Consider the following 24,157-nt stretch of genomic DNA (forward strand, 5'->3'; position numbering starts at 1 on the left):
TGCATTAAAAAAAATAGCTTAATGAACTCTAATATCTCCATCACCAGCTTAGTAATTATTACCATTAATCTAATACCTTCATTTTTGTTTCTGTAGCATTTTAAAGCAAACTCCAAACATTACATCTCAGCACCTGTAAATCTTTCAGTGCCATAACTAACAAAATTAACAACAAAGTCTTATAGTATCTCAGCCCATTTTCAAAGTTCGATTGTCTCAAATATGTCTTTTTTAGTCAGTTTATTTGAATCAAGATACATGTAAGATATGTATTATGATGTCTAAAAACTTTAGTGTTTTTTTTCTGATAATGGCCTTATTGAGGTACAATTCACATACCATAAAGGTCATCACTTAAAAGTATACAATTCAGTGGTTGGTAGTATAGTCACAAAGTTGTGTATTCACCACCGCTCTCTAATCCTAAAATATTTTCATAATCCTAAAAAGAAACTCTATCATAAAACTCTCTATTCTTCTTCCTCCCAGCCCCTGGCAACCACTAGTCTATTTTCTGTCTCTGCTGATTTTTCTTGAGGGGCTTCTTCAAATATTTACATATGTCTCTCTCTGTAGATTTGCCTATTCTGGGCATTTTATATAAACAAAATCATAAAATATGTCATCTTTTATGTAAGGCTTCTTTCACTTAGCATGTTTTCAAGGGTTATCCATGTTGTAGCATGTATTTTAATGTCATTTCTTTTTATGCATTAATGTTATATGGACATACCATATTTTGTCTATTTATTGGTTGGTGGACATTTGGCTTGTTTCACTTTGGGGCAAATTATGAGTAATGCTACTGTGAACATTAATGTATACGTTTTGTGTGGATAGCTTTTAAAAATAATTTTAGCTTTTGTTTTAGATTTGAGGGGTACATGTGCAGGTTTGTTACATGGGTAACAAACATCACATGTTTGTTACAAGCTTGTTTGTTGCTTGATGCTTGTTTTTTACAAGCATCACATGTGTGATGCTGAGATTTGGGGTATGATTGATCCTGTCACCCAGGTAGTGAGCATGGTACCCAACAGTTTTTCTGCTTCCTCCTACCACCTGCTAGTTGTCTCCAGTGTCCATTGTTGCCATTTTTATGATGTGTGGACATAGGTTTTCATATTGAAAATGTTGCATTTCTGGGTCAAATAACTCATATGTTTAATTTTTTGGAGAATTACCAGATGCCGAAGCAGCTGGACCATTTTACATTCCTATTAGCAGTGCACAAAAGTTTCCATTTTTTCACATTCTTATTAATACCATGTGCTTCAGTAAATAATTTTTATTATCACTGTCCTAGTGAGTGTGAAAAGGTATCTCGTCATTTTGATTTGTGTTTGTCTAATTAGCATCTTTTCATATGCTTTCTGGCCATTTCTCTGCAGAAACATATATTTCAATCCTTTGCCCATTCTTTTTTACTAGATTATTTCTATTTTGTTGTTAAATCGTAATAATTCTTTGTACATTGTGTATACTGGATCTGATTTGCAAATATTTTCTGCCATTCTATGGGTTGTCTTTTTCACTTTCTTGATGATATCCTTTGAAGCACAAATGTTTTTAATTTTGATGATGTCTACCTTATCTATTTTTTTTTTCTGTTTTGCTAAACCATTTCCTAGCCTATAGTCATAAAATATTTAAACCTGTGTCTTCCTCTAGGAGTTTTATAGTTTTAGCTCTTAAAATTTGGTCTCAGATCTATTGTGAGTTTTGTTTTTTTCTTTAATTCTTTTGCATTTGGATATCCAATTGTCCTACCACCATTTGTTGCAAAGACTATTCTTTTCCAGTTGAACTGTCTTAGGACCCTTGTTGAAAATTTATTGACCATACTCAATTTCATTCCATTAATCTATATGTCTGTCCTTATGACTGTAACAGTCTTGAGTACTGTTGCTTTGTAGTAAGTTTTGAAATCAGGAAGTGTGAGCCTTCCAGCATTGTTCTTTTTCACGATTGTTTTGGCTATTCTGGGTTCCTTGTATTACCATATGTACTTTAGTATAAGCTTGTCAATTTCTGCAAAATGATAGCTGGTGATTTGATAGAAATGCTTTGATTCTGTATCAATTTGAGGAATATTGTCATCTTGGCAATAGGAAGTTTTCTGATCTATGAACATTTGATGTTTGTTTATTTTGATCTTTAAAAATTTTGTTGTTTGTTTTTTCGAGATGAAGTCTTGCTCTTTCGCCCAGGCTGGAGTGCAATGGCACAATCTTGGCTCACTGCAACCTCCACCTCCCGGGTTCAAGCAATTCTCCTGCCTCAGCTTCCTTAGTAGCTAGGATTACAGGTGCGTGCCACCACACCCAGAAAATTTTTGTAATTTTAGTAGATACGGGGTTTCACCGTGTTGGCCAGGCTGGTCTTGAACTCGTGATCTCAAGTGATCCACCCACCTCAGCCTCCCAAAGTGCTGGGATTACAGATGTGAGCCACTGCACCTGGCCTGGTCTTTTAAAATTTCTTTCAGCAAAGTTTTGTAGTTTTCCACGTACAAGTCTTGCACATCTTTCGTTAAGTTTATTGGCATTTTTCTGGTGCTATTATAAATGGAATTATTTTTAAATTTCTTTTTTGAATTTTTTGTTGCTAATGTATAGAAATATAATTAATTTTTGTGTATTGATCTTGTACCGTACAACCTTGCTAAATTCATTTATTTACATAGTTTGTGTGTGTGTGGCTTCCTTAGGATTTTTTATATACAAGATCATGTCATCTACAAATACAGTTTTACTTCTTCGTTTTCAAACTAATTGCCTTTGATTTCCTTTTCATGCCTTATTGCCCTAGCAAGACCCTCCTATATGGTGTTGGTTAGAATTGGCAAAAGTGGACATCCTTCTCTTGTTCCTGATATTGGAGAAAACCTTCAGTCTTTTGCCATCAGGTTTATGTTAGCTGTGAGTTTTACATAGATGTAGATGCCCTTTGTCAAGCTAAGAAAGTTCCCTTCTCTTCCTGGTTTGTTGAATGTTTATATCATTAATGGATATTGGATTTTGTCAAGTGCTTTGTCTACTTCTAATGGAATTACCATGTGATGTCCTTCTTTATTTATTTGGTGTATTACATTGATTGAGTTTTGTATGTTGGACAGACCTTGCATTCTGTGATTAATCCCATTTGGTTCAGTTATATAATCCTTTCTATATGTTGCTAGATTTGGTTTTTCAGTATTTTGTTGAGGATTTTTGTGTCTGTAGTTGTAAAGAGTATTGATCTGTAGTTTTCTTATGATGTCTTTATCTGATTTGGTCTCAAGGTAATATTACTGTCATAGAATGAGTTGGGAAGTTCTCCTTTCTTCTGATTTTTGGAATAGTCTGTCAAGGATTTGTGTCAATTCTTTAAATGATTGGTAGATTTTAAGAATGAGGCCATCTGGTCCTGGCCTCCTCTGTGTGTGATTTTTTTTTTTAATTACTAATTCAGGATCTTTACTTGTTGTAGGTCTGTTCAGATTTCCTATTTCTTCTTATGTCAGTTTTAGTAGTTTGTGTCTTTCTAAGAAATTGTCTGTTTTGTCTAGGTTATCTAATATGTTGGCATACAATTGTCCATAGCATCCCTTGTAACCCTTGTTTCTGTAATGTCAATACTAATGTCCCCTCTTTCATTCCTGATTTTAGTAATTTGAATCTTCTCCCTTTTCTATTGATACAGTCTAGCTAAGTGTCAATATTGTTGATCTTGTCAAAGAACCAACTTTGGATTTTATTGACTTTTCTCAGTAGTTGTTTTTGCTGTTTATTTCTGCTCTCATCTTTATTCCTTCCTTCCTCCTAGGGCTTTCTACTGATATACATGTATGTTAGCTGCCCTTGATGAAGCCAACTATAAAATCATGGAATTATAATACGCTAGTTAGGAGAGTGCCTATCTAGGTCAGTGCCTCTCAAACTTTAATGCCCATACAGATTGTCTGAGGATCTAGTTAAAGTGCAAAACCTGATTCAGTGGTACTGTTGAAACCTACAGTTTCCCATGTCTAAAAGCTTTCCTGGTTATGCCAGTGTTGATGTTCCAAGACCAGAGAGTAGAAAGGATCTAGTTCCTCTGGTATTAGTCATTTGTGGGGTTTTCCAAACAGAACATGTTGTTTCTCTGATTCCAGGTATATTAATATGCCTCTCCCTTGAGAATCAGTGCTGCTATATGTCATTATGACTGATATGAATGTGCATGGTTTCCTTGGGAAAAAAAATAATTACTGAACAAGTCCAACCATCTCATTTTACTGAGGAGGAAATTGAGGCCTCAAAGAGGTGAGATTTCTTGCCTGAAGTCATATAATACGTTAATTGGCCCAGTAGATGATTATATTAATCCTTTCTGATGACAAGTCCTAACTCAGTGAAGTTCATCATTGATTATACTGTTACCAAAAAAAAGTAGCAATGAGGACAAGTAAATTTATGGTTAATTATTTTTTGAGATGGAGTTTTGCTCTTGTCACCCAGGCTGGAGTGAAGTGGTGCAGTCTTGGCTCACTGCAACCTCCGCCTGCTGGGTTTAAGTGATTCTCTTGCCTCAGCCTCATGAGTAGCTGGGCTTACAGGCACCCGGCACCGTGCCCAGATAATTTTTGTATTTTTAGTAGAGATGAGGTTTCCCCATGTTGGCCAGGTTGTTCTCGAACTCCCGACCTCAAGTAATCTACCTGCCTCAGTCTCCCAAAGTGCTGGGATTACAGGTGCAAGCCACCAGGCCCAGATGGTTAATTTTTTTTTTTGACTAACCCTTTAACAGATTTCGATCCAGAGGAAGTATTACTTAAGTAAATTTTCTTATTATTGAGTAGAAATACGATACCTGAGATGCCATTAAGGAGAGTAGATAGATAAAGATATGGATATGGATATAGATATGTAGATAATCTAAGGATCTTAAGACTCTATTATTAGTATTTTTTTTAATGAGGATAGAATAAAAGTTTGTGATTGTTTCATACAAATAAGTGTCATCAGGCTTGCTAAATGGTGTTTTATTACAAGCTCTTTTTAGTACTTTTACTTCTTTCTTTCACAATCAAGGACTTATTTTCTGTCGAGTTTTTTTTTTTTTTTTTTTTTTTTTTTCTTTTTGAGACGGAGTTTCGCTCTTGTTACCCAGGCTGGAGTGCAATGGCGCAATCTCGGCTCACCGCAACCTCCGCCTTCTGGATTCAAGCAATTCTCCTGCCTCAGCCTCCTGAGTAGCTGGGATTACAGGCACGTGCCACCATGCCCAGCTAATTTTTTGTATTTTTAGTAGAGACGGGGTTTCACCATGTTGACCGGGATGGTCTCGATCTCTTGACCTCGTGATCCACCCGCCTCAGCCTCCCAAAGTGCTGGGATTACAGGCTTGAGCCACTGCGCCCGGCCGAGTTTTATACTGTAAGAGCAATTATTGCAAAACTTCAAAATAGATTTATTTAAAATTATTGTTTTTCAATCATTACCAATGTAGAATAAGCTTTTCTTTTATAGCTTTTCAGCACAAAAATGTTAATAAGCATTAAATAATACTAATTTTAGCTTTTGTGTTAACAATGAGCAATATAGTCTTTAAAATTTTTTTTGATGTATAATAATTGTACATATTTAGGAGTATAGAGTGATATTTTGGTTCATGTGTACAATGTAATGATCAAATCAGGTTAATTAGCGTATCTCTTACCTCAAACACTCATTTGTTTATTTTGGGAATATTCAGAATCTTCTCTTCTAGCTATTTGAAAATATACAAAACATTATTGACTCTAGTCACCATACAATGCTCTAGAACACTATAACTTAATTATCTTATCTATCTAGCTAGCTGTAGCTTTGTACACGTTAGCCAACCTCTCCCTGTCTTCCTCTCCTCCATACTCTTCCCATTTTCTAATAACCACAATTCTACTTTCTACTTCTATGAGCTCAACTTTTTTAGCTTCCACATATGAGTGAGAGCATGTGGTATTTGCCTTTCTGTACCTGACTTACTTCACTTAATATAACATCCTTTAGGCTCATCCATGTTGCCATGAATCATAGGATTTCATTCTTTTTATAGCTGAATTGCGTATATATATATATATATATATATACACACACACACCATATTGAGGGTGTGTGTGTATATGTATGTATGTGTGTGTGTATATATAAACACACACACATACATACATATACACACACACTACATTTCTTTAATCTATTCGTGTTGGTGACACTTAGGTTGATTTTATATTTTGGGTATTGTGAAATAGTGCTGAATTGAACATGGGAATGCAGATATCTCTTTGTTATATTATTTCCTTTCCTTTGGATAAACATCCACTAGTGGGATTGCTGAATCATATAATAGTTCTATTTTTAGTTTTTTGAGAAACTTCTGCAGTTTTCCATAAAGGCTATACTAATTTACATTCCCATCAACAGTGTATAAGAATTCCCTTTTTTCTGCGTCCACACCAGCATTTATTATTTTTGTCTTGTTAATAATAGCCATTCTAACTGAAGTGAATTTTTGCTTTTAAGCTCTTATATCTATCAGTTAAATTACTATACCAGATTTTTGTTTGACTTTCACTTATTTAGATTGGTAGTTCTCAATATGGAATGATTTAATCTCCCAAAGGATATTTGGCAATGTCTGGAGAAATTTTTTTGTTTGTCTTAACTGCATCTAGTGTTAACTACTACTGGAATGCTGCAAAAATTAGTTTGCAGAACAGAGCCCTGTAAAATTGAATCATCTAGCTTAAAATGTCAACAGTGCCAAGGTTGGGAGTAGTATTTTTTAAAGAATGGGTGGGTTGTTTATGTTTGGTGGAAGTTAGTTTAAATAGATTATAATTATAGCACCTTACTAATGGAGTCAATGGTATCAGAAATTTAATTCCTATCGAGGCTGGTTAACCTCTCTATAGTTCATGCACCTCAGACCTCAGCCAGATGTCTTAAACATTTCTGCTGCTGATTATATGAACAAGACGAGACAGTGTAGATGGGTTGGTATAACTCTATCACTACGTCTGGAAAAATGTCTCAGTATGATACTTTATACTGAACCCAAGTCTATCTCTCCCTCACATGACTAGTTCTCACTACATTGGAATCAGCTTGTAAAGTTTGACTAGTAGCATTGTTTAATCTTGTCATATGCTCCTGAATTAATGGTCTACAGGCTTGAGGCAGAGTGAATACCTCAAAGTTACCTATGGGCAGACAGTTATCTATCTCCAATCATACTCTACTACTACCATCTATTGGGAGGTGTTCGGTGGGAAGGCTAGTAGCTCTCTACATATGTTCATACCCACACCCCTGCCCTATTCCTTTCTTCCAGTGATTACAGGAGGTCAGAAACACTAGAGTGTACATAAATGCTGGTAATAAATGGAAATTAATGTCTGATAGTTGTTCTTCATGGCTGTCTTTCAGAGCATAGTTTTCCATGCATTTTGCTGTCCTCTTGTGAGGATACTACCCTTAACAAGTTGATCTGTCATGAATCGAGAGAGCCACATTCAAGCTATGGCCCTAAAACATTTGTTGTTATGCAAGAAATAATTAATGGTAATATATACCAATTCCGACTCTCACATGTAAGTGTTTCTCCAAAAGTAACCTCAGACAACATGACAACAAGCCAAGATTTATATGGTTGGAAGTGCAAATCCCTAAGTCCTTAAACTTAATGGGAAGATTAATTTAGAATTTGACCATTTGACTCTGCTCATTTAACTTTGAAAGCAGGTATAAATAAAAACATTGTGTGAAGAAAATTGCTTGGGATAATTTGCATTAAACAGTCTGTCTTTTTTTTGTTGTTAAGTGGCTTATTTGTATTATGGAAGCATAGCTTTATTAGTATTTTTAGTCTTCCTAAGAAGAAATGGGAATACTTCATAGGGCTCTAGGCTTCTTTAGCTTTCAGTAGAAATTTGATGTATTTGGTGTTTGGGAGGATGCATATGGCATAATGTAAAGAGCATTAGCTTTCATGTCAGATCCAGGTTCAGATTCCGTCATTTATGAACTGTTATACCTTGGACCACTTAGCTATTATGGGCCTGCTTTAGCACCTCAAGGAAGGGAGAATACCTAAGTATCATGAGAATAAATAGGTAGAATGGTCATGTAAAAGAATGGTCAGGAGGAGAGAAGGATAAACATTATTAGGAGTAACCAGTTTATTTATAAGTGGATTGTTGTGATCAAGAACACAGGGTTTGGAGTCAGACAAATGGAGTCTGGCCTCTGGCTCTGTCATTGATCATTGGCTTTGCCCGTGGGCCAGCTGCAGCTATTTGATTGACCTAGAATGGGATGGGGACTTGCCCGAGGTCATACAGGGAGTCAGAGCAGAGCAGTTGATGCTTTACTCTCCTCATTTTCTTTTCCTGTAAAATTGTTGCATTGGTGACTGTCTCACACCATGTTGTAGGGAGAGATGGAGATGATCATGGTAAGAGGCAGTCCCCTGTGCCTGGCACAGGGTAAGCACCTATAAATGAAGATAATGAGTACAATAACATGTGTTACTTAGTCCCTTCCCCCATAGAGTTTATCTGCCTGGTTGATGAGAGCCATACACTGTATGCTAAGACTTAACAATGTGGGAGTTGATTAAGTTCTAGTACTGCAATATACTAATAATGCTACTTAATAGTTCAATGAATAATAAAACTCCAACTGGACGCGGTGGCTCACACCTGTAATCCCAGCACTTTGGGAGGCCGAGGTGGGTGGATCATGAGGTCAGGAGATCAAGGCCAACATGGTAAAACCTTGTCTCTACTAAGAAAATACAAAAATTGGCTGGGTTTGGTGGTGTATGCCTGTAATCCCAGCTACTCGGGAGGCTGAGGCAGGAGAATCGCTGGAACCTGGGAGGCGAGATTGCAGTGAGCCAAGATTATGCCACTGCACTCTAGCCTGGCAACACAGCGAGACTCTTCCTCAAAAGAAAAAAATAATAAAATACCATAATACAAAATTTGTTTAAACCCTTTACCCTTTTTTCCTACATTTAGGCTTTATTTTTTGAGCACTTCACAAATTATGCAGAGAAAAGAGGGGTAGGCAAGAATGGGAGCAGAGAGATCAGTGTGAAGGTAGTGCAGTGGGGAGTTATGACAGACACTCAGCACCCAGGTTAGGGTGGTAGCAGAGGGAGTGGTGAGAATATTTAAAGACTACTCAGCCAGGCACACTGGCTCACGCTTATAATCCCAACACATGGGGAAGTCGAGGTGGGAATATCACTTCAGCCTCTAGAGTTCAAGACCCTGTCTCTCTAGAAAATACAAAAATTAGCCAGGTGTGGTGGTGTGAGCCTATGGTTCCAGCTACTCGAAAGGCAGAGAAGAAGGATTTCTCGAGCCCAGAAGGTTCAGGCTACAGGGAGCTGTGATCATGCCGCTGCCTACTCCAATTTGGGTGATAGAGCAAGACCCTGTCTCAAAGAAAAAGAAAAAAAGACAACTCAAGGCTTCAGAATTGATAAAATAATTTCTTTTACTGCTTTATTGAGGATATTCTTAAAGGAAACTGGCATTTTTTTCACAGCGAGCACATGACAGAGAAGAATACAACTAATATTGAATTTTAAAATGTTCTATTTCTAGTAACCAGGCTTCTTCTTCTTCCCTTTGCCTGCAGATCCTAATTATCTCATGGCTAACGAACGCATGAACCTCATGAACATGGCCAAGCTGAGTATCAAGGGCCTGATTGAATCAGCTCTGAACCTGGGAAGGACTCTTGACTCTGACTATGCACCTCTCCAGCAATTCTTTGTGGTGATGGAACACTGTCTGAAACATGGCTTGAAAGGTAGGCTATGGTCCCAGAATGCAAATATGCATCCAGCTGTTTCCTAGCAATGCATGCTATGGACGAAAGCATTCTTTGTGGAGCCAAAGAATAAGAGGCTTGAATTAATAATATTAATCCATTGGAATGCAGTCTGTATGGGAGTAAGGGTATGATTGACTCAGTGGACTTAACAGAGCTTATAAAATACAGATCATTAAATGTTAGAATTAGAAGGGCAATTCTAAGTAATCAAGTCCAATACAGTAGTACTGTTTGACAGGTGGAAAGAGGCCTGCCCAGAATGAGACAGGACTTGGTCAAGGTCATACGCTGGGTTGTGGCAGAGTAGGTGCTAGAACTCAGGTTTCCTGACTCTTGTTTCAGTGTTTTTTCCACTTAACTATAAGCTTTTGAGGGCAGTACCTGCTCTAGTTCACCCTTGTTTCCTTTCTTCCTACCTTCCCAATATTCTTTTTTTATTGTTTTTTGTTTGATTGGTTGTTTTTTTCAATCTCTGTGCCTGTACTTACCAACTTCCCAATATTCCATAGCCTATTTCTGGATTACATATTTTTTTCTATTGAACTGTTCTCGTCACTAATACCACACAGTTTTAGGTACTATATTGTTAAAATGTTTTATTATATTATAGGGCTAGGTCACAAATTGTTCTTGAAAGAAGAAAGACTAAGTCTTAGGACGTAGAGAATTTTTTATTTTCACAAAATACTATCTATTCTAAAAGCATGAATGAATCTAAAACCATCTTATAACCTAGGATTGGTTTCCCGAGAAGGTGTGTGGGTGTGTGTATGTGTGTTGAGAGAGTGCTTGTCTTGTAAGGAATATTAAAATACTGCTTTATTTTTGTTACCTTAGCTAAAAAAACTTTTCTTGGACAAAATAAATCCTTCTGGGGACCTCTAGAACTGGTAGAAAAGCTTGTTCCAGAAGCCGCAGAGATAACGGCAAGTGTCAAAGATCTTCCAGGACTCAAGTAAGTCTGAGGTTGAATTCTGTTTCTCAGGAACAGGATTCTTATTAACTATCCCTAGAAGAGTGATATTAAAGACAATTATGTTCTAATGATTTCTTTTATAACAATCCAGAATGCATGGTGTCACGAATAGGTGCTGATATGAGAGAATTGATATATAGAATATTAAGAAAAACGTGCTCTTGAGGGATAATTATTCATTTAAGAGAGGTCGTCTTTATGTTGAAATACCAAACATTTCCTTATTTGTTAAAGCACTTGAGAGAGAGAATCACTTAGTGAGTCTCAATCAATTTTATCTAAGGGGGTGAAATGCTGGACTTGACTTAGGGAAAAAAGGTATTCAGGGGGTTTGAGAGTCAAGATTAAAACAGCTATCAAATCAATCTGAAGAGCTAGTGCCTGTAGGCCTGCCTTAGAATTATAAAGTAGTGATCACCTTCCCAAATTAGACTAGTTTAATTTTAATCAGATAGAGGCCTAGCTTGCTTGTGTCCACATTCATGCTTTGGACATTTATATAATTCACACTGAATTTATGAGGACTTGGAACATTTTTAGTTGGGTCTCTCAGAGGCTGTGTCTTCAAATTATAGTCACATTCAGTAATTCTTTATGAAAGCATTTGTCCCAAACACCCCCTTGGGTCACATTAGCCCACACACAAAAATTCCTTGCATAGGAATGTGCCAGGAGAGGTCCTGAGGAGCACCTGAGTGCACTTGTTACACTGGAACACCATTAGCAAGAATAAGTGAACTGATTCTACTGTAGCCCTTGCTTCTGGTGCTTATATTTTTAGTTGTTTGATTTCTGTGTTTTTGTAGGACTCCAGTGGGTAGAGGAAGAGCCTGGCTTCGTTTGGCATTAATGCAAAAGAAACTTTCAGAATATATGAAAGCTTTGATCAATAAGAAAGAACTTCTCAGGTATGAACACCGTCTTGAACTTTCTTCTTTCCTTGGCATGTTCTACATCATATAGTCAAACCACGTAAGTTTGCCATTGTTGGTAGATCAGAAACAGTTGGTTCCTGACAGCTTCACTGATACTTTCTCTTACACCTCACACACATATACTCCCAAATGGAAGATTTATGCTATATGTGTTCTGCCTATCGCTGTGGTATATATTGGTCCTTTCCAAGGCAGGCCAAGACTTACCTCCAGAAAACAGAAAGCACCTCAGCATGTGCTCAGGCTCAGTAAGACAAGAACTTGACATGTAGCATTAAATTCAAATATAGCACAAAATTGGACAGGTGCAGTGGCTTACGCCTGTAATCCTAGCACTTTGGGAGGCCAAGGTGGGTGGATCATTTGGGGCCAGGAGTCTGAGACCAGCCTGGCCAACATGGTGAAATCCTGTCTCTACTAAAAAAGTACAAAAATTAGCCAGGCATGGTGGTGCACACCTATAATCCCAGCTACTTGGGGGGCTTGAGGCACTTCAGGTGGGAGTGCAGTGGTGCCATCTTGGCTCACTGCAGTCTCTACCTCCTGGGTTTATGGAATTCTCTTGCCTTAGCCTCCCGAGTAGATGGGACTACAGGCATGCGCCACCACGTCTGGCTAATTTTTGTATTTTTAGTAGAGACAGGATTTCACCATGTTTGCCAGGCTGGTCTTGAACTCCTGACCTCAAGTGATCCACCTGCCTCAGCTTCCCAAAGTGTGGGGATTATAGGAGTGAGCCACTGTGCCCAGTCTGTTTTGCTTTTTTAAAAAAATCTAAAAGACAGCTGGGTGTAGTGGCTCACACCTGTCATACCCACACTCTGGGAGGCCAAGGCAAGTATATCACAATGTCGGGAGTTCAAGACCAGCCTGGCCAACGTAGTGAAACACTGTCTCTACTGAAAATACAAAACTTGGCCTGGCGTGGTGGCGCATGCCTGTAATCCCAGTTACTCGGGAGACTGAGGCAGGAGAATCGCTTGAACTGGGAGGTTGAGGTTGCAGTGAGCCGAGATCACACCAATGCACTCTAGCTTGGGCAACAGAGTGAGACTTCTTCTCAATAAAAAAGGGAGAGGTGGTGGAAGAAAAAAAAAAATCTGAAAGAGTATTTTTTAGAGTGGTTATAAATTTATAGCAATATTGAGTAGAAGGTACAGAGATTTTTCATATATCCCCTTCCCCTCTGGGCAACCTCCGTCATTATCAACATCCTACACCAGAGTGGTACATTTGTTATAACTGATGAACCTCATTGACACATCATTATCTCCCAAAGTTCATAGTTTACATTAGGGTTTACTCTTGGCATTGTATGTTTTATGGATCTGACAGATGTATACTATAATGACATGGATCCATATGTCACTATAATATCATGCAAAATACTTTCACTACCCTAAAAAAGAATCCTCTGTGCTCCACCTATTCATCTCTCTGTCCTCCAACCCCTGGTAACCACTGATCGTGCTGTGATTGCTCTGTGGTTACTAGGGGTTTACTGTCTCTGTAGTTTTGCCTTTTCCAGAATGTCTTGTAGTTGGAATTATACAGTATATGGCCTTTTCAGACTGGCACATTTTATGCATTTTACTTTCCTCCATGGTTTGACAGCTCCCTTTTTTAGTGTTCAATCATAGGCCATTGTCCATTCATCTACTGAAGGACATCTTGGTTGCTCCCAAATTTTGGCAACTAAGAGTAAAGCTGCTATAAACACATGTATGTGGGTTTTTGTGTGGACATAGGTTTTTAACTCACTTGGGTAAATACCAAGGAAAACAATAGTTAGATCATATGAATTATGTCACTGGTTTTTTGTGTATTAGTAATTTAGGTGCATTATAAGCAGTATTTAATTATCTATGGATTTTGAATAATTTTTTTTGTTTTTTGAGACAGCATCTCTCTCTGTTGTCCAGGCTGGAGTGCAGTGACATAATCTCAGCTCACTGAAACCTCTGCCTCCTCCCAGATTCAAGTGATTCTCCTGCTTCAGCCTCCCGAGTAGCCAGAACTACAGGCACTTGCCACCATGCCCAGCTGATTTTTGTATTTTTAGTAGAGATCAGGTTTCACCATGTTGACCACGCTGGTCTCAAACTCCTGACCTTGTGATCCACCCCGCCTTAGCCTCCCAAAGTGCTGGGATTATAAGCATGAGCCACCACGCCCAGCCAGATTTTTTTTTTTTTTTTTTTTTTTTGAGACAAGAGTCTCACTCTGTCACCCAGGCTGGAGTGTAGTGGCGTCATATTAGCTCAGTGCAACCTCCGCCTTCTGGGTTCAAGCGATTCTCCTGCCTCAGCCTCCTTAATAGCTTTGATTACAGGCATGCAGCACCACACCCCATTAATTTTTGTATTTTTAGTAGAGACAGGGTTTCGCCATGTTGACCAGGCCGGTCTGGAACTCCTGAGCTCAAGTGACCTTGGCCTCCCAAAGTGCTGGGATTACAGGCGTGAGCTGCTGTGCCCAGCCAATAATTTTTACCCATTCAGAATTTTTTTGTCGTTTGTTCTTAGTAAAGATGGGGTCTTACTGTGTTGCTCACACTGGTCTGAAACTCCTGGGCTCAAGCAGTCCTCCTGCCTTGGCCTCTCCAAGTGCTGGGATTACAGATGTGAACCACCACACCCAGCTACCAAGCAAATGTTTTAAGATACATAAAAGGGCCGGGCGCGGTGGCTCAAGCCTGTAATCCCAGCACTTTGGGAGGCCGAGGTGGGTGGATCACGAGGTCAAGAGATCGAGACCATCCTGGTCAACATGGTGAAACCCCGTCTCTACTAAAAATACAAAAAACTAGCTGGGCGTGGTGGCGTGTGCCTGTAATCCCAGCTACTTAGGAGGCTGAGGCAGGAGAATTGCCTGAGCCCAGGAGGCGGAGGTTGCGGTGAGCCAATACCGCGCCATTGCACTCCAGCCTGGGTAACAAGAGCGAAACTCCGTCTCAAAAAAAAAAAAAAAAAGATACATAAAAGATTGAAAAATTATCTGATGGTGCATCACAAATACAAATATGTCAAAAAAGTCTCAATACCTGCTTCAACCACAGTTGTGTTCAATCACATGTCTTTCCGCCATACTATTATCTAAATAATCTATTGATACACCTATTATCTTTTCTCTTTTAAAAAGTTTTTTCACCAGTGCCACTTGCCAATCATTATCTAAAAATAAAATATTTACTAAAGCCTTTCTTTTTGCAGTCTTTTTACTGTTTTTGTAGGTGACTGTAATCAACCGTGAAGCAAACATTTTTGTCCTTGTCTTATGATTATGTCACTGGTTTTTTGAGATTTTTGTTACAATAAGGAATTCTGTGGATTTCTCTTACAGTGAATTCTATGAACCCAATGCCCTCATGATGGAAGAAGAAGGAGCCATAATTGCTGGTCTGCTCGTGGGTCTGAATGTCATTGATGCCAATTTCTGTATGAAAGGAGAAGACCTGGACTCTCAGGTGTGGGAAAGATACTCATTCTCATTCCCATGTGTGTCACTCTGAGTTCTGCTATCTCAGAATTGAATTGATTAGATTCTACCAACCAAATTAGGGCATCTTCTATGAGTCATAAATAGGATTTTCTTCCATTTTGATGTGGATATAAAAAATTAGATTGTTTTTTCTTCCAGGATTTTCAAGAAGCTGAGGCAAGGAGAAAAGCTAAGGCATCAGCACTTTTTTCATGCTTGTCAAGAAATAGCAAGGTCACTAAGATTTATGTTACTATTACTAATTCTTATCTTTTAAGAAAGAGGAACCAGGTACAGAAGCAGAACATGAAAGTAGACATGGAATGTGACCGCTGAAGCACAGTATCACACAGAGACATTTAAGCCCCCGGATGTCTGTGTGCCTCCCTGACAGCTGCCAGGCCTTCCACAAGAGCTTGGAAGAGTGGAGTTTTCTCCTTACTCCCCCGAGGAAGGAGACTTCTCGGCCATCTTGGGCGTCTCCTTCCCTAGCTGGCTAAACAGCAGGCACTTTCACAGCGCTGGTGCTGCTGCACAGCCAAGGCACTCTCCAGCAGCCCTTACGCGGGCGTAACAGAGGGTTTACAGCATCTTGCCTTAGGGTCACCTCTTTTTCCAATGCCACTTCAGTCCCATACTTCTTGATCTGAGACTTATTAGTAAGATAAAGATTATATGATTTTATATATATATATTTATGATGACATGTGAATAGCTATGTGATTATGATTATATATAGGAATAACTATGTAACTATATCTCTAATTCTTTTCTAATTCTGTATTTATATGAGAGCAGACTGAGGCCTCAGACCTTTGCCTCAGCTCTTGGGGGGTTTCTCCCTCACAGTTTTGCTTTCTTATCTTTCTTTGGTTCATTGGAGTAGCATTTTTAATTCCCTTCAAGAACTCTTCCTTTGCTTTTACAACCTGGCTGTTTGGCCTAAAGAGCCTACCTTTTGGCCTGTCTTGGCTTTTGACATGCCTTCTTCACTGAGCTTAAATTTTTTTCTGGTTTTTGATTTAAAGTTAGAAATGTACAATTCTTCCTTTCACTTGAACATTTAGTGGCCATTGCAGGGTTGTTAACTGGCCTAATTTCAGCATCGTTCTGTCTTAGGGAATAGGGAGGCCAAGGAAAAGGGAGAGGGACTGGGGAACGGCCAGTCAGTAAAGCAGTTAGCACACACACATTTACAGATTGCTTGCCGTCTTATATGGGTGTAGTCCATGGAACTCCAAAATAATTTTGATAGTAACATCAAAGATCACTGATTACAGATGATCATAATAAATATAATAATAGTGAAAAAATCTGAAATGTGAGAATTACCAAAATGTGAAATTCATACATGAAGCAAACACATGCTGTTGGAAAAATAGCACTAATAGTCTTGCTTGACAAAGGGTTGCCACAAACCTTCAATTTGTAAAAAATGCTGTATCTGTGAAGTACAAAAAGCAAAGTGCAGTAAAACGAGGTGTGTGTGTGTGTGTGTGTGTGTGTGTATTAAAATATATGCAGTTGATCCTTGAACAATAGAGGCGCTAGGGGCACCACATGGTAGAAACACTCCACATAGTAGAAAATTCAAATACAAGTTTTTACTCACAAAAAGCATTAGTACTAATAGCATACGATTGACCAGAGGCCTTACTGATAACATAAACAGTCAGTTAATACTATTTTGTATGTTACATATACATTGATATGTATATATTTGTTTTGTTTTGAGATAAAGTCTAACTCTGTCATCCAGGCTGGAGTGCAGTGACGTGAACTCAGCTCGTTGCAACCTCTGCCTCCCAGGTTTAATTGATTCTCCCACCTTAGCCTTCAGAGTGGCTGGGACTACAGGAGCATGCCACCACACCCAGCTAATTTTTTTGTATGTTTTGTAGAGACAGTTTTGCCATGTTGCCCAGGCTGGTCTTGAACTCCTGAGCTCAAGCAATCCTCCTGTCTTGGCCTCCCAAAGTGCTGGGTTTATAGGCATGAGCCACTGTGCCTGACCTATTGTATATTTCATATGCTGTATTCTTACAATAAAGTAAACTAGAGAAAAGAAAATGTTGTAAGAAAATTATAAAGATGAGAAAATATATTTACTATTCACTTAAATGAATGGATCATCATAAAGGAACCACATTATTACTATTTTTTTTTATATATTTATTACTGAAGAATAAAATAAGAGTCTGTTGTTCCATTTCTAAGAGTTAATAACAAAGAATTAATCAGAAAACTTTATTAAGTTGTATACCTAAGAAAAGGAATTGTAGTATTGCTTTTAATAACTCAAAATTTGAATCTGAAAGTAATAAATCAGACTTAGTCAAAGTTTGGTCCATTTTCTTTTTTTTTTTTTTTTTTTTTGAGACGGAGTTTCGCTCTTGTTATCCAGGCTGGAGTGCAATGGCACGATCTCGGCTCACCGCAACCTCCGCCTCCTGGGCTCAGGCAATTCTCCTGCCTCAGCCTCCTGAGTAGCTGGGATTACAGGCACACACCACCATGCCCAGCTAATTTTTTGCACCTTTAGTAGAGACGGGGTTTCACCATGTTGACCAGGATGGTCTCGATCTCTCGACCTCGTGATCCACCCACCTCGGCCTCCCAAAGTGCTGGGATTACAGGCTTGAGCCACCGCGCCCGGCCCCTTGGTCCATTTTCTATTGCTGGTCTGCAAACTGTTTTTTTAGCAGGATTATGACATGACAAGGTAAAATATTTAGACTAATCATTAAACTTTTATAACAATTTAACAAGGAAATTTTATATCTGGACCTTAATATTAGAAAGTGGGCTTGTATTTATGTTCCTTTTCTTTTTCTGTTTAGCTATATCTTTATTTTCATTTATATTATATACATATATATAATTTTTAATATTTATATTCTTCATTACAGGTAGTTTAAGAAGCAGAGATTGGACGAGTGCTTGCCAGTCTGTCATTTGTTAACACCGATGAATAAGTTGCTAATATTTCTATAGCACAGTAGTGCTACTTAGGGTACTTAGCTGCTTCCTAATGGGGTTTGAGTGAAACCATTATTATTTTTGTACCATATATTTACAATTCAAAGCAGGAAAGATATCAAATTTTGAACCAAATCAAATATTTTCTAATATTTTTTAAATGAGAAATTTGAACTTGTTTTAGTCAAGTATCAGTAAAAGTACCTTTTATCCATATTTAAAAGTACCTTTTATCAATATATCAGTATATAAAGTAGTTGAAATTATACTTAAGGAATTTAATAGGTTTTCCTTTTTCTTCCCTCAACAAATTCAAACCTTGAAATCTGATTATGCTCATGCATATTTAAATTAAACTAAACTGTTTTTATATCAGGCTTTTTTTTTTTTATTGCATTTTAGGTTTTGGGGTACATGTGATGAACATGTAAGATTGTTGCATAGGTACACACATAGCAGTGTGGTTTGCTGCCTTCCGTCCCCTCACCTGTATCTGTCATTTCTCCCCATGCTATCTCTTCCCACCTCCCCACCCCCCCACCCCTCCCCCATTTCCCCCCAACGGACCCCAGTGTGTAGTGCTCCCCTCCCTGTGTCCATATGTTCTCATTGTTCAACACCCGCCTATGAGTGAGAATATACGGTGTTTGATTTTCTGCTCTTGTGTCAGTTTGCTGAGAATGATGGTTTCCAGGTTCATCCATGTCCCTGCAAAGGACGTGAACTCATCGTTTTTGATGGCTGCATAATATTCCATGGTGTATATGTACCACATTTTCCCTATCCAGTCTATTATCGCTGGGCATTTGGGTTGGTTCCAGGTCTTTGCTATTGTAAACAGTGCTGCAATGAACATTCGTGTGCACGTGTCCTTGTAGTAGAATGATTTATAATCCTTTGGATATATATCCAGTAATGGGATTGCTGGGTCAAATGGGATTTCTATTTTTAGGTCCTTGAGGAATCACCACACTGTCTTCCACAATGGTTGAATTAATTTACATTCCCACCAACAGTGTAAAAGTGTTCCTATTTCTCCACATCCTCTCCAGCATCTGTTGTTTCCCGATTTTTTAATGATCGCCATTCTAACTGGTGTGAGATGGTGTCTCAATGTGGTTTTGATTTGCATTTCTCTGATGACCAGTGATGATGAGCATTTTTTCATATGTTTGTTGGCCTCCTGTATGTCTTCTTTTGTAAAGTATCTGTTCATATCCTTCGCCCATTTTTGAATGGGCTTGTTTGTTTTTTTCTTGTAGATCTGCTTTAGTTCTTTGTAAATTCTGGATATCAGCCCCTTGTCAGATGGGTAGGCTGCAAAAATTTTTTCCCATTCTGTTGGTTGCCGATTCACTCTACTGACTGTTTCTTTTGCCGTGCAGAAGCTGTGGAGTTTGATTAGGTCCCATTTGTCTATTTTGGCTTTTGTTGCCATTGCTTTTGGCGTTTTGGTCATGAAGTCCTTGCCTACACCTATGTCCTGAATGGTTTTGCCTAGATTTTCTTCTAAGGTTTTTATGGTATTAGGTCTGATGTTTAAGTCTTTAATCCATCTGGAGTTAATTTTGGTGTAAGGTGTCAGGAAGGGGTCCTGTTTCTGCTTTCTGCACATGGCTAGCCAGTTTTCCCAACACCATTTATTAAACAGGGAGTCCTTTCCCCATTGCTTGTTTTTGTCAGGTTTGTCGAAGATCAGATGGTTGTGGGTATGTTGTATTTCCTCTGAGGCCTCTGTTCTGTTCCATTGGTCTATATCTCTGTTTTGGTACCAGTACCATGCTGTTTTGATTACTGTAGACTTGTAGTATAGTTTGAAGTCTGGTAGTGTGATGCCTCCTGCTTTGTTCTTTTTGCTTAGAATTGACTTGGCTATGCGGGCTCTCTTTTGGTTCCATATGAAGTTTAAGGTGTTTTTTTCCAGTTCTGTGAAGAAGGTCATTGGTAGCTTGATGGGAATAGCGTTGAATCTGTAAATTACTTTGGGCAGTATGGCCATTTTCACGATGTTGATTCTTCCTAACCATGAACATGGAATGTTTCTCCATCTGTTTGTATCCTCTCTTATTTCGTTGAGCAATGGCTTGTAGTTCTCCTTGAAGAGGTCCTTTACGTTCCTTGTTAGTTGTATTCCTAGGTACTTTATTCTCTTTGTAGCAATTGTGAATGGCAGTTCGTTCTTGATTTGGCTCTCTTGAAGTCTATTACTGGTGTATAGGAATGCTTGTGATTTTTGCACGTTGATTTTGTATCCTGAGACTTTGCTGAAGTTGTTTATCAGTTTCAGGAGATTTTGGGCTGAGATGATGGGGTCTTCCAGATATACAATCATGTCATCTGCAAATAGAGACAATTTGATTTCCTCCTTTCCAATTTGGATACCCTTTATTTCTTTTTCTTACCTGATTGCTCTGGCTAGAACTTCCAGTACTATATTGAATAGGAGTGGTGAGAGAGGGCATCCTTGTCTAGTGCCAGATTTCAAAGGGAATCCTTCCAGTTTTTGCCCATTCAGTATGATATTGGCTGTTGGTTTGTCGTAAATAGTTTTTATTGTTTTGAGATACGTTCCATCAATACCTAGTTTATTGAGGGTTTTTAGCATAAAGGGCTGTCGAATTTTGTCAAAAGCCTTCTCTGCATCAATCGAGATAATCATGTGGTTTTTGTCTTTGGTTCTGTTTATGTGGTGAATTACGTTTATGGACTTGCGTATGTTGAACCAGCCTTGCATCCCTGGGATGAATCCTACTTGATCATGGTGGATGAGCTTTTTGATATGCTGTTGCAATCGGTTTGCCAGTATTTTATTGAAGATTTTTGCATCTATGTTCATCATGGATATTGGCCTGAAATTTTCTTTTCTTGTTGAGTCTCTGCCGGGTTTTGCTATCAGGATGATGTTTGTCTCGTAAAATGATTTGGGAAGGATTCCCTCTTTTTGGATTGTCTGGAATAGTTTCAGAAGGAATGGTATCAGCTCCTCTTTGTATGTCTGGTAGAATTCAGCTGTGAACCCATCTGGACCTGGGCTTTTTTTGGGTGGTAGGCTCTTTATTGCTGCCTCAACTTCAGACCATGTTATTGGTCTATTCAGGGTTTCAGCTTCTTCCAGGTTTAGGCTTGGGAGGATGCAGGTGTCCAGGAATTTATCCATTTCTTCCAGGTTTACTAGTTTATGTGCATAGAGTTGTTTGTAATAATCTCTGATGATGGTTTGGATTTCTGTGGAATCCGTGGTGATATCCCCTTTATTGTTTTTTATTGCATCAATTTGGTTATTCTCTCTTTTCTTTTTTATTAATCTGGCTAGTGGTCTGTCTATTTTGTTGATCTTTTCAAAAAACCAGCTCCTGGATTTATTGATTTTTTGAAGAGTTTTTTGTGTCTCTATTTCCTTCAGTTCTGCTCTGATCTTAGTTATTTCCTGTCTTCTGCTAGGTTTTGAGTTTTTTTGATCTTGCTCCTCTAGCTCTTTCAATTTTGATGATAGGGTGTCAATTTTAGATCTCTCCTTTCTTCTCATGTGGGCACTCATTGCTATATATTTTCCTCTAGAGACTGCTTTAAATGTGTCCCAGAGATTCTGGTATGTTGTGTCTTCGTTCTCATTGGTCTCGAAGAACATCTTTATTTCTGCCTTCATTTCATTGTTTATCCAGTCAACATTCAAGAGCAAGTTGTTCAGTTTCCATGAAGCTGTGCGGTTCTGAGTTAGTTTCTGCATTCTGAGTTCTAACTCGATTGCACTGTGGTCTGAGAGACTGTTTGTTATGATTTCTGTTCTTTTGCATTTGCTGAGGAGTGATTTATTGCCAATTATGTGGTCAATTTTAGAGTAGGTGTGATGTGGTGCTGAGAAGAATGTATATTCTGTGGATTTGGGGTGGAGAGTTCTGTAAATGTCTATTAGGTTTGCTTGTTCCAGGTCTGTATTCAGGTCCTGGATATCCTTGTTGATTTTCTGTCTGGTTGATCTAATATTGACAATGGGGTGTTAAAGTCTCCCACTATTATTGTGTGGGAGTCTAAGTCTCTTTGTAAGTCATTAAGAACTTGCCTTTTGTATCTGGGTGCTCCTGTATTGGGTGTGTGTATATTTAGGATCGTTAGCTCTTCTTGTTGCAGTGATCCTTTTACCATTATGTAATGTCCTTCTTTGTCTCTTTTGATCTTTGTTGCTTTAAAGTCTATTTTATCAGAGATGAGAATTGCAACTCCTGCCTTTTTTTGCTCTCCATTTGCTTGGTAGATCTTCCTCCATCCCTTTATTTTGAGCCTTTGTGTATCCTTGCATGTAAGATGGGTTTCCTGGATACAGCACACTGATGGGTTTTGGCTTTTTATCCAATTTGCCAGTCTGTGTCTTTTGATTGGGGCGTTTAGTCCATTGACATTTAGGGATAGTATTGTTATGTGTGAATTTGATACTGTCATTTTGATGCTACCTGGCTGTTTTGTTGGTTAGTTGATGCATATTCTTGATTGTGTTGATGCTCTTTTACCATTTGGTGTGTTTTTGGAGTGGCTGGTACTGGTTGTTCCTTTATATGTGTAGAGCCTCTTTCAGGAGTTCTTGTAGGGCAGGTTTGGTGGTGATGAAATCTCTGAGTGCTTGCTTGTTCACAAAGGATTTTATTTTTCCTTCACTTATGAAGCTGAGTTTGGCTGGATAGGAGATTCTGGGTTGAAAGTTCTTTTCTTTAAGGATGTTGAATATTGGCCCCCAATCTCTTCTGGCTTGTAAGGTTTCTGCTGAGAGATCTGCTGTGAGTCTAATGGGCTTCCCTTTGTGGGTAACCCGACCTTTCTCTCTGGCTGCCCTTAGCATTTTCTCTTTCATTTCAACCCTGGTGAATCTGACGATTATGTGCCTTGGGGTTGCTCTTCTTGAGGAATATCTTTGTGGTGTTCTCTGTATTTCCTGGATTTGAATATTGGTCTGCCTTGCTAGGTTGGGGAAGTTTTCCTGGATAATATCCTGAAGAGTATTTTCCAGCTTGGATTCATTCTCTTCATCACATTCAGGTACACCTATCAGACGTAGATTAGGTCTTTTCACATAGTCCCACATTTCTTGAAGATTTTGTTCATTCCTTTTTGCGCTTTTTTCTCTGTTCTTGCCTTCTCTTTTTATTTCATTGAGTTGATCTTTGACCTCTGATATCCTTTCTTCTGCCTGGTCAATTCGGCTGTTGAAGCTTGTGCATGCTTCACAAAGTTCTTGTGTTGCGTTTTTCAGCTCCATCAATTCACTTATACTCCTCTCTATGCTGTCCATTCTCGTCAGCAGTTCGTCCAATCTTTTTTCAAGGTTCCTCTTTTCTTTGCGTTCGGTTAGAACATGTTCTTTTAGCTCACTGTAGTTTCTTACTACCCACCTTCTGAAGTCTGATTCTGTCATTTCATCACCCTCCTTCTCCATCCGGTCTGGTTCCCTTGCTGGTGAGGAGTTGTGATCCCTTTTAGCAGGAGAGGTGTTCTGGTTTCGGGAGTTTTCATCCTTTTTGCGCTGGTTTCTTCCCTTTTTTGTGGGTTTATCCACCTGTTGTCTGTCTCTGTCCCGGGGAGTTGGAGCTTTATGAGTTTCTATTGCACTACTGCCTTTTTTGATTTTTCTTTCAGGTCTGACCCGCCCAGCTAGCAGCACGCCTAGACACTGCCTGCCCGCAGGGGCTTTGCTGAGCTGCTGTGGGCTCCGCCCAGCTGCCCTGAGCTCTTCCCTGTAGTCCTTTTTATATGGGCGTAGTTAGAACTGTCTCGGCAATGGTGGCCCCGCCCCTGTTATGGCGGACTCTCTCTGTTGTGGCAGGTTGCCTTGGCAATGGCGGGTTGCCTCGGCAACGGCAGCTTGCCTCCATAGCGGTGGAGAGTCTCAGTAATGGCGGAAGCCCCTCCCCCACCGAGCCGGACCGTCCGGGTTCAGCTGTGCT

General features: G+C 38.9%; 1 protein-coding gene across 11 annotated transcripts in view; it reads left to right on the forward strand.

The window, feature by feature from the left end:
• The window catches only part of RUFY3 (RUN and FYVE domain containing 3), a 107,811-nt gene that overhangs the window by 46,551 nt on the left and 37,103 nt on the right, over positions 1-24,157 (forward strand). For 10 of the 11 annotated variants that reach the window (XR_005579074.2, XM_039468071.2, XM_074396238.1 and 7 more), the window contains 4 exons: positions 9,657-9,830; positions 10,692-10,809; positions 11,637-11,738; positions 15,108-15,231. Coding sequence is in view for 10 of the 11 variants with exons in the window: in XM_039468071.2 (XP_039324005.2) it covers positions 9,657-9,830; positions 10,692-10,809; positions 11,637-11,738; positions 15,108-15,231 (518 nt within the window). In the remaining variant the exon portion in view is untranslated. Of the gene's footprint in view, positions 1-2,633; positions 4,287-9,656; positions 9,831-10,691; positions 10,810-11,636; positions 11,739-15,107; positions 15,232-24,157 lie in introns of those variants that run through there. The other variant, XM_074396240.1, reaches the window with a different exon arrangement.

This window comes from Saimiri boliviensis, chromosome 3, assembly GCF_048565385.1.
Source record: "Saimiri boliviensis isolate mSaiBol1 chromosome 3, mSaiBol1.pri, whole genome shotgun sequence".
NCBI lineage: Eukaryota > Metazoa > Chordata > Mammalia > Primates > Cebidae > Saimiri > Saimiri boliviensis.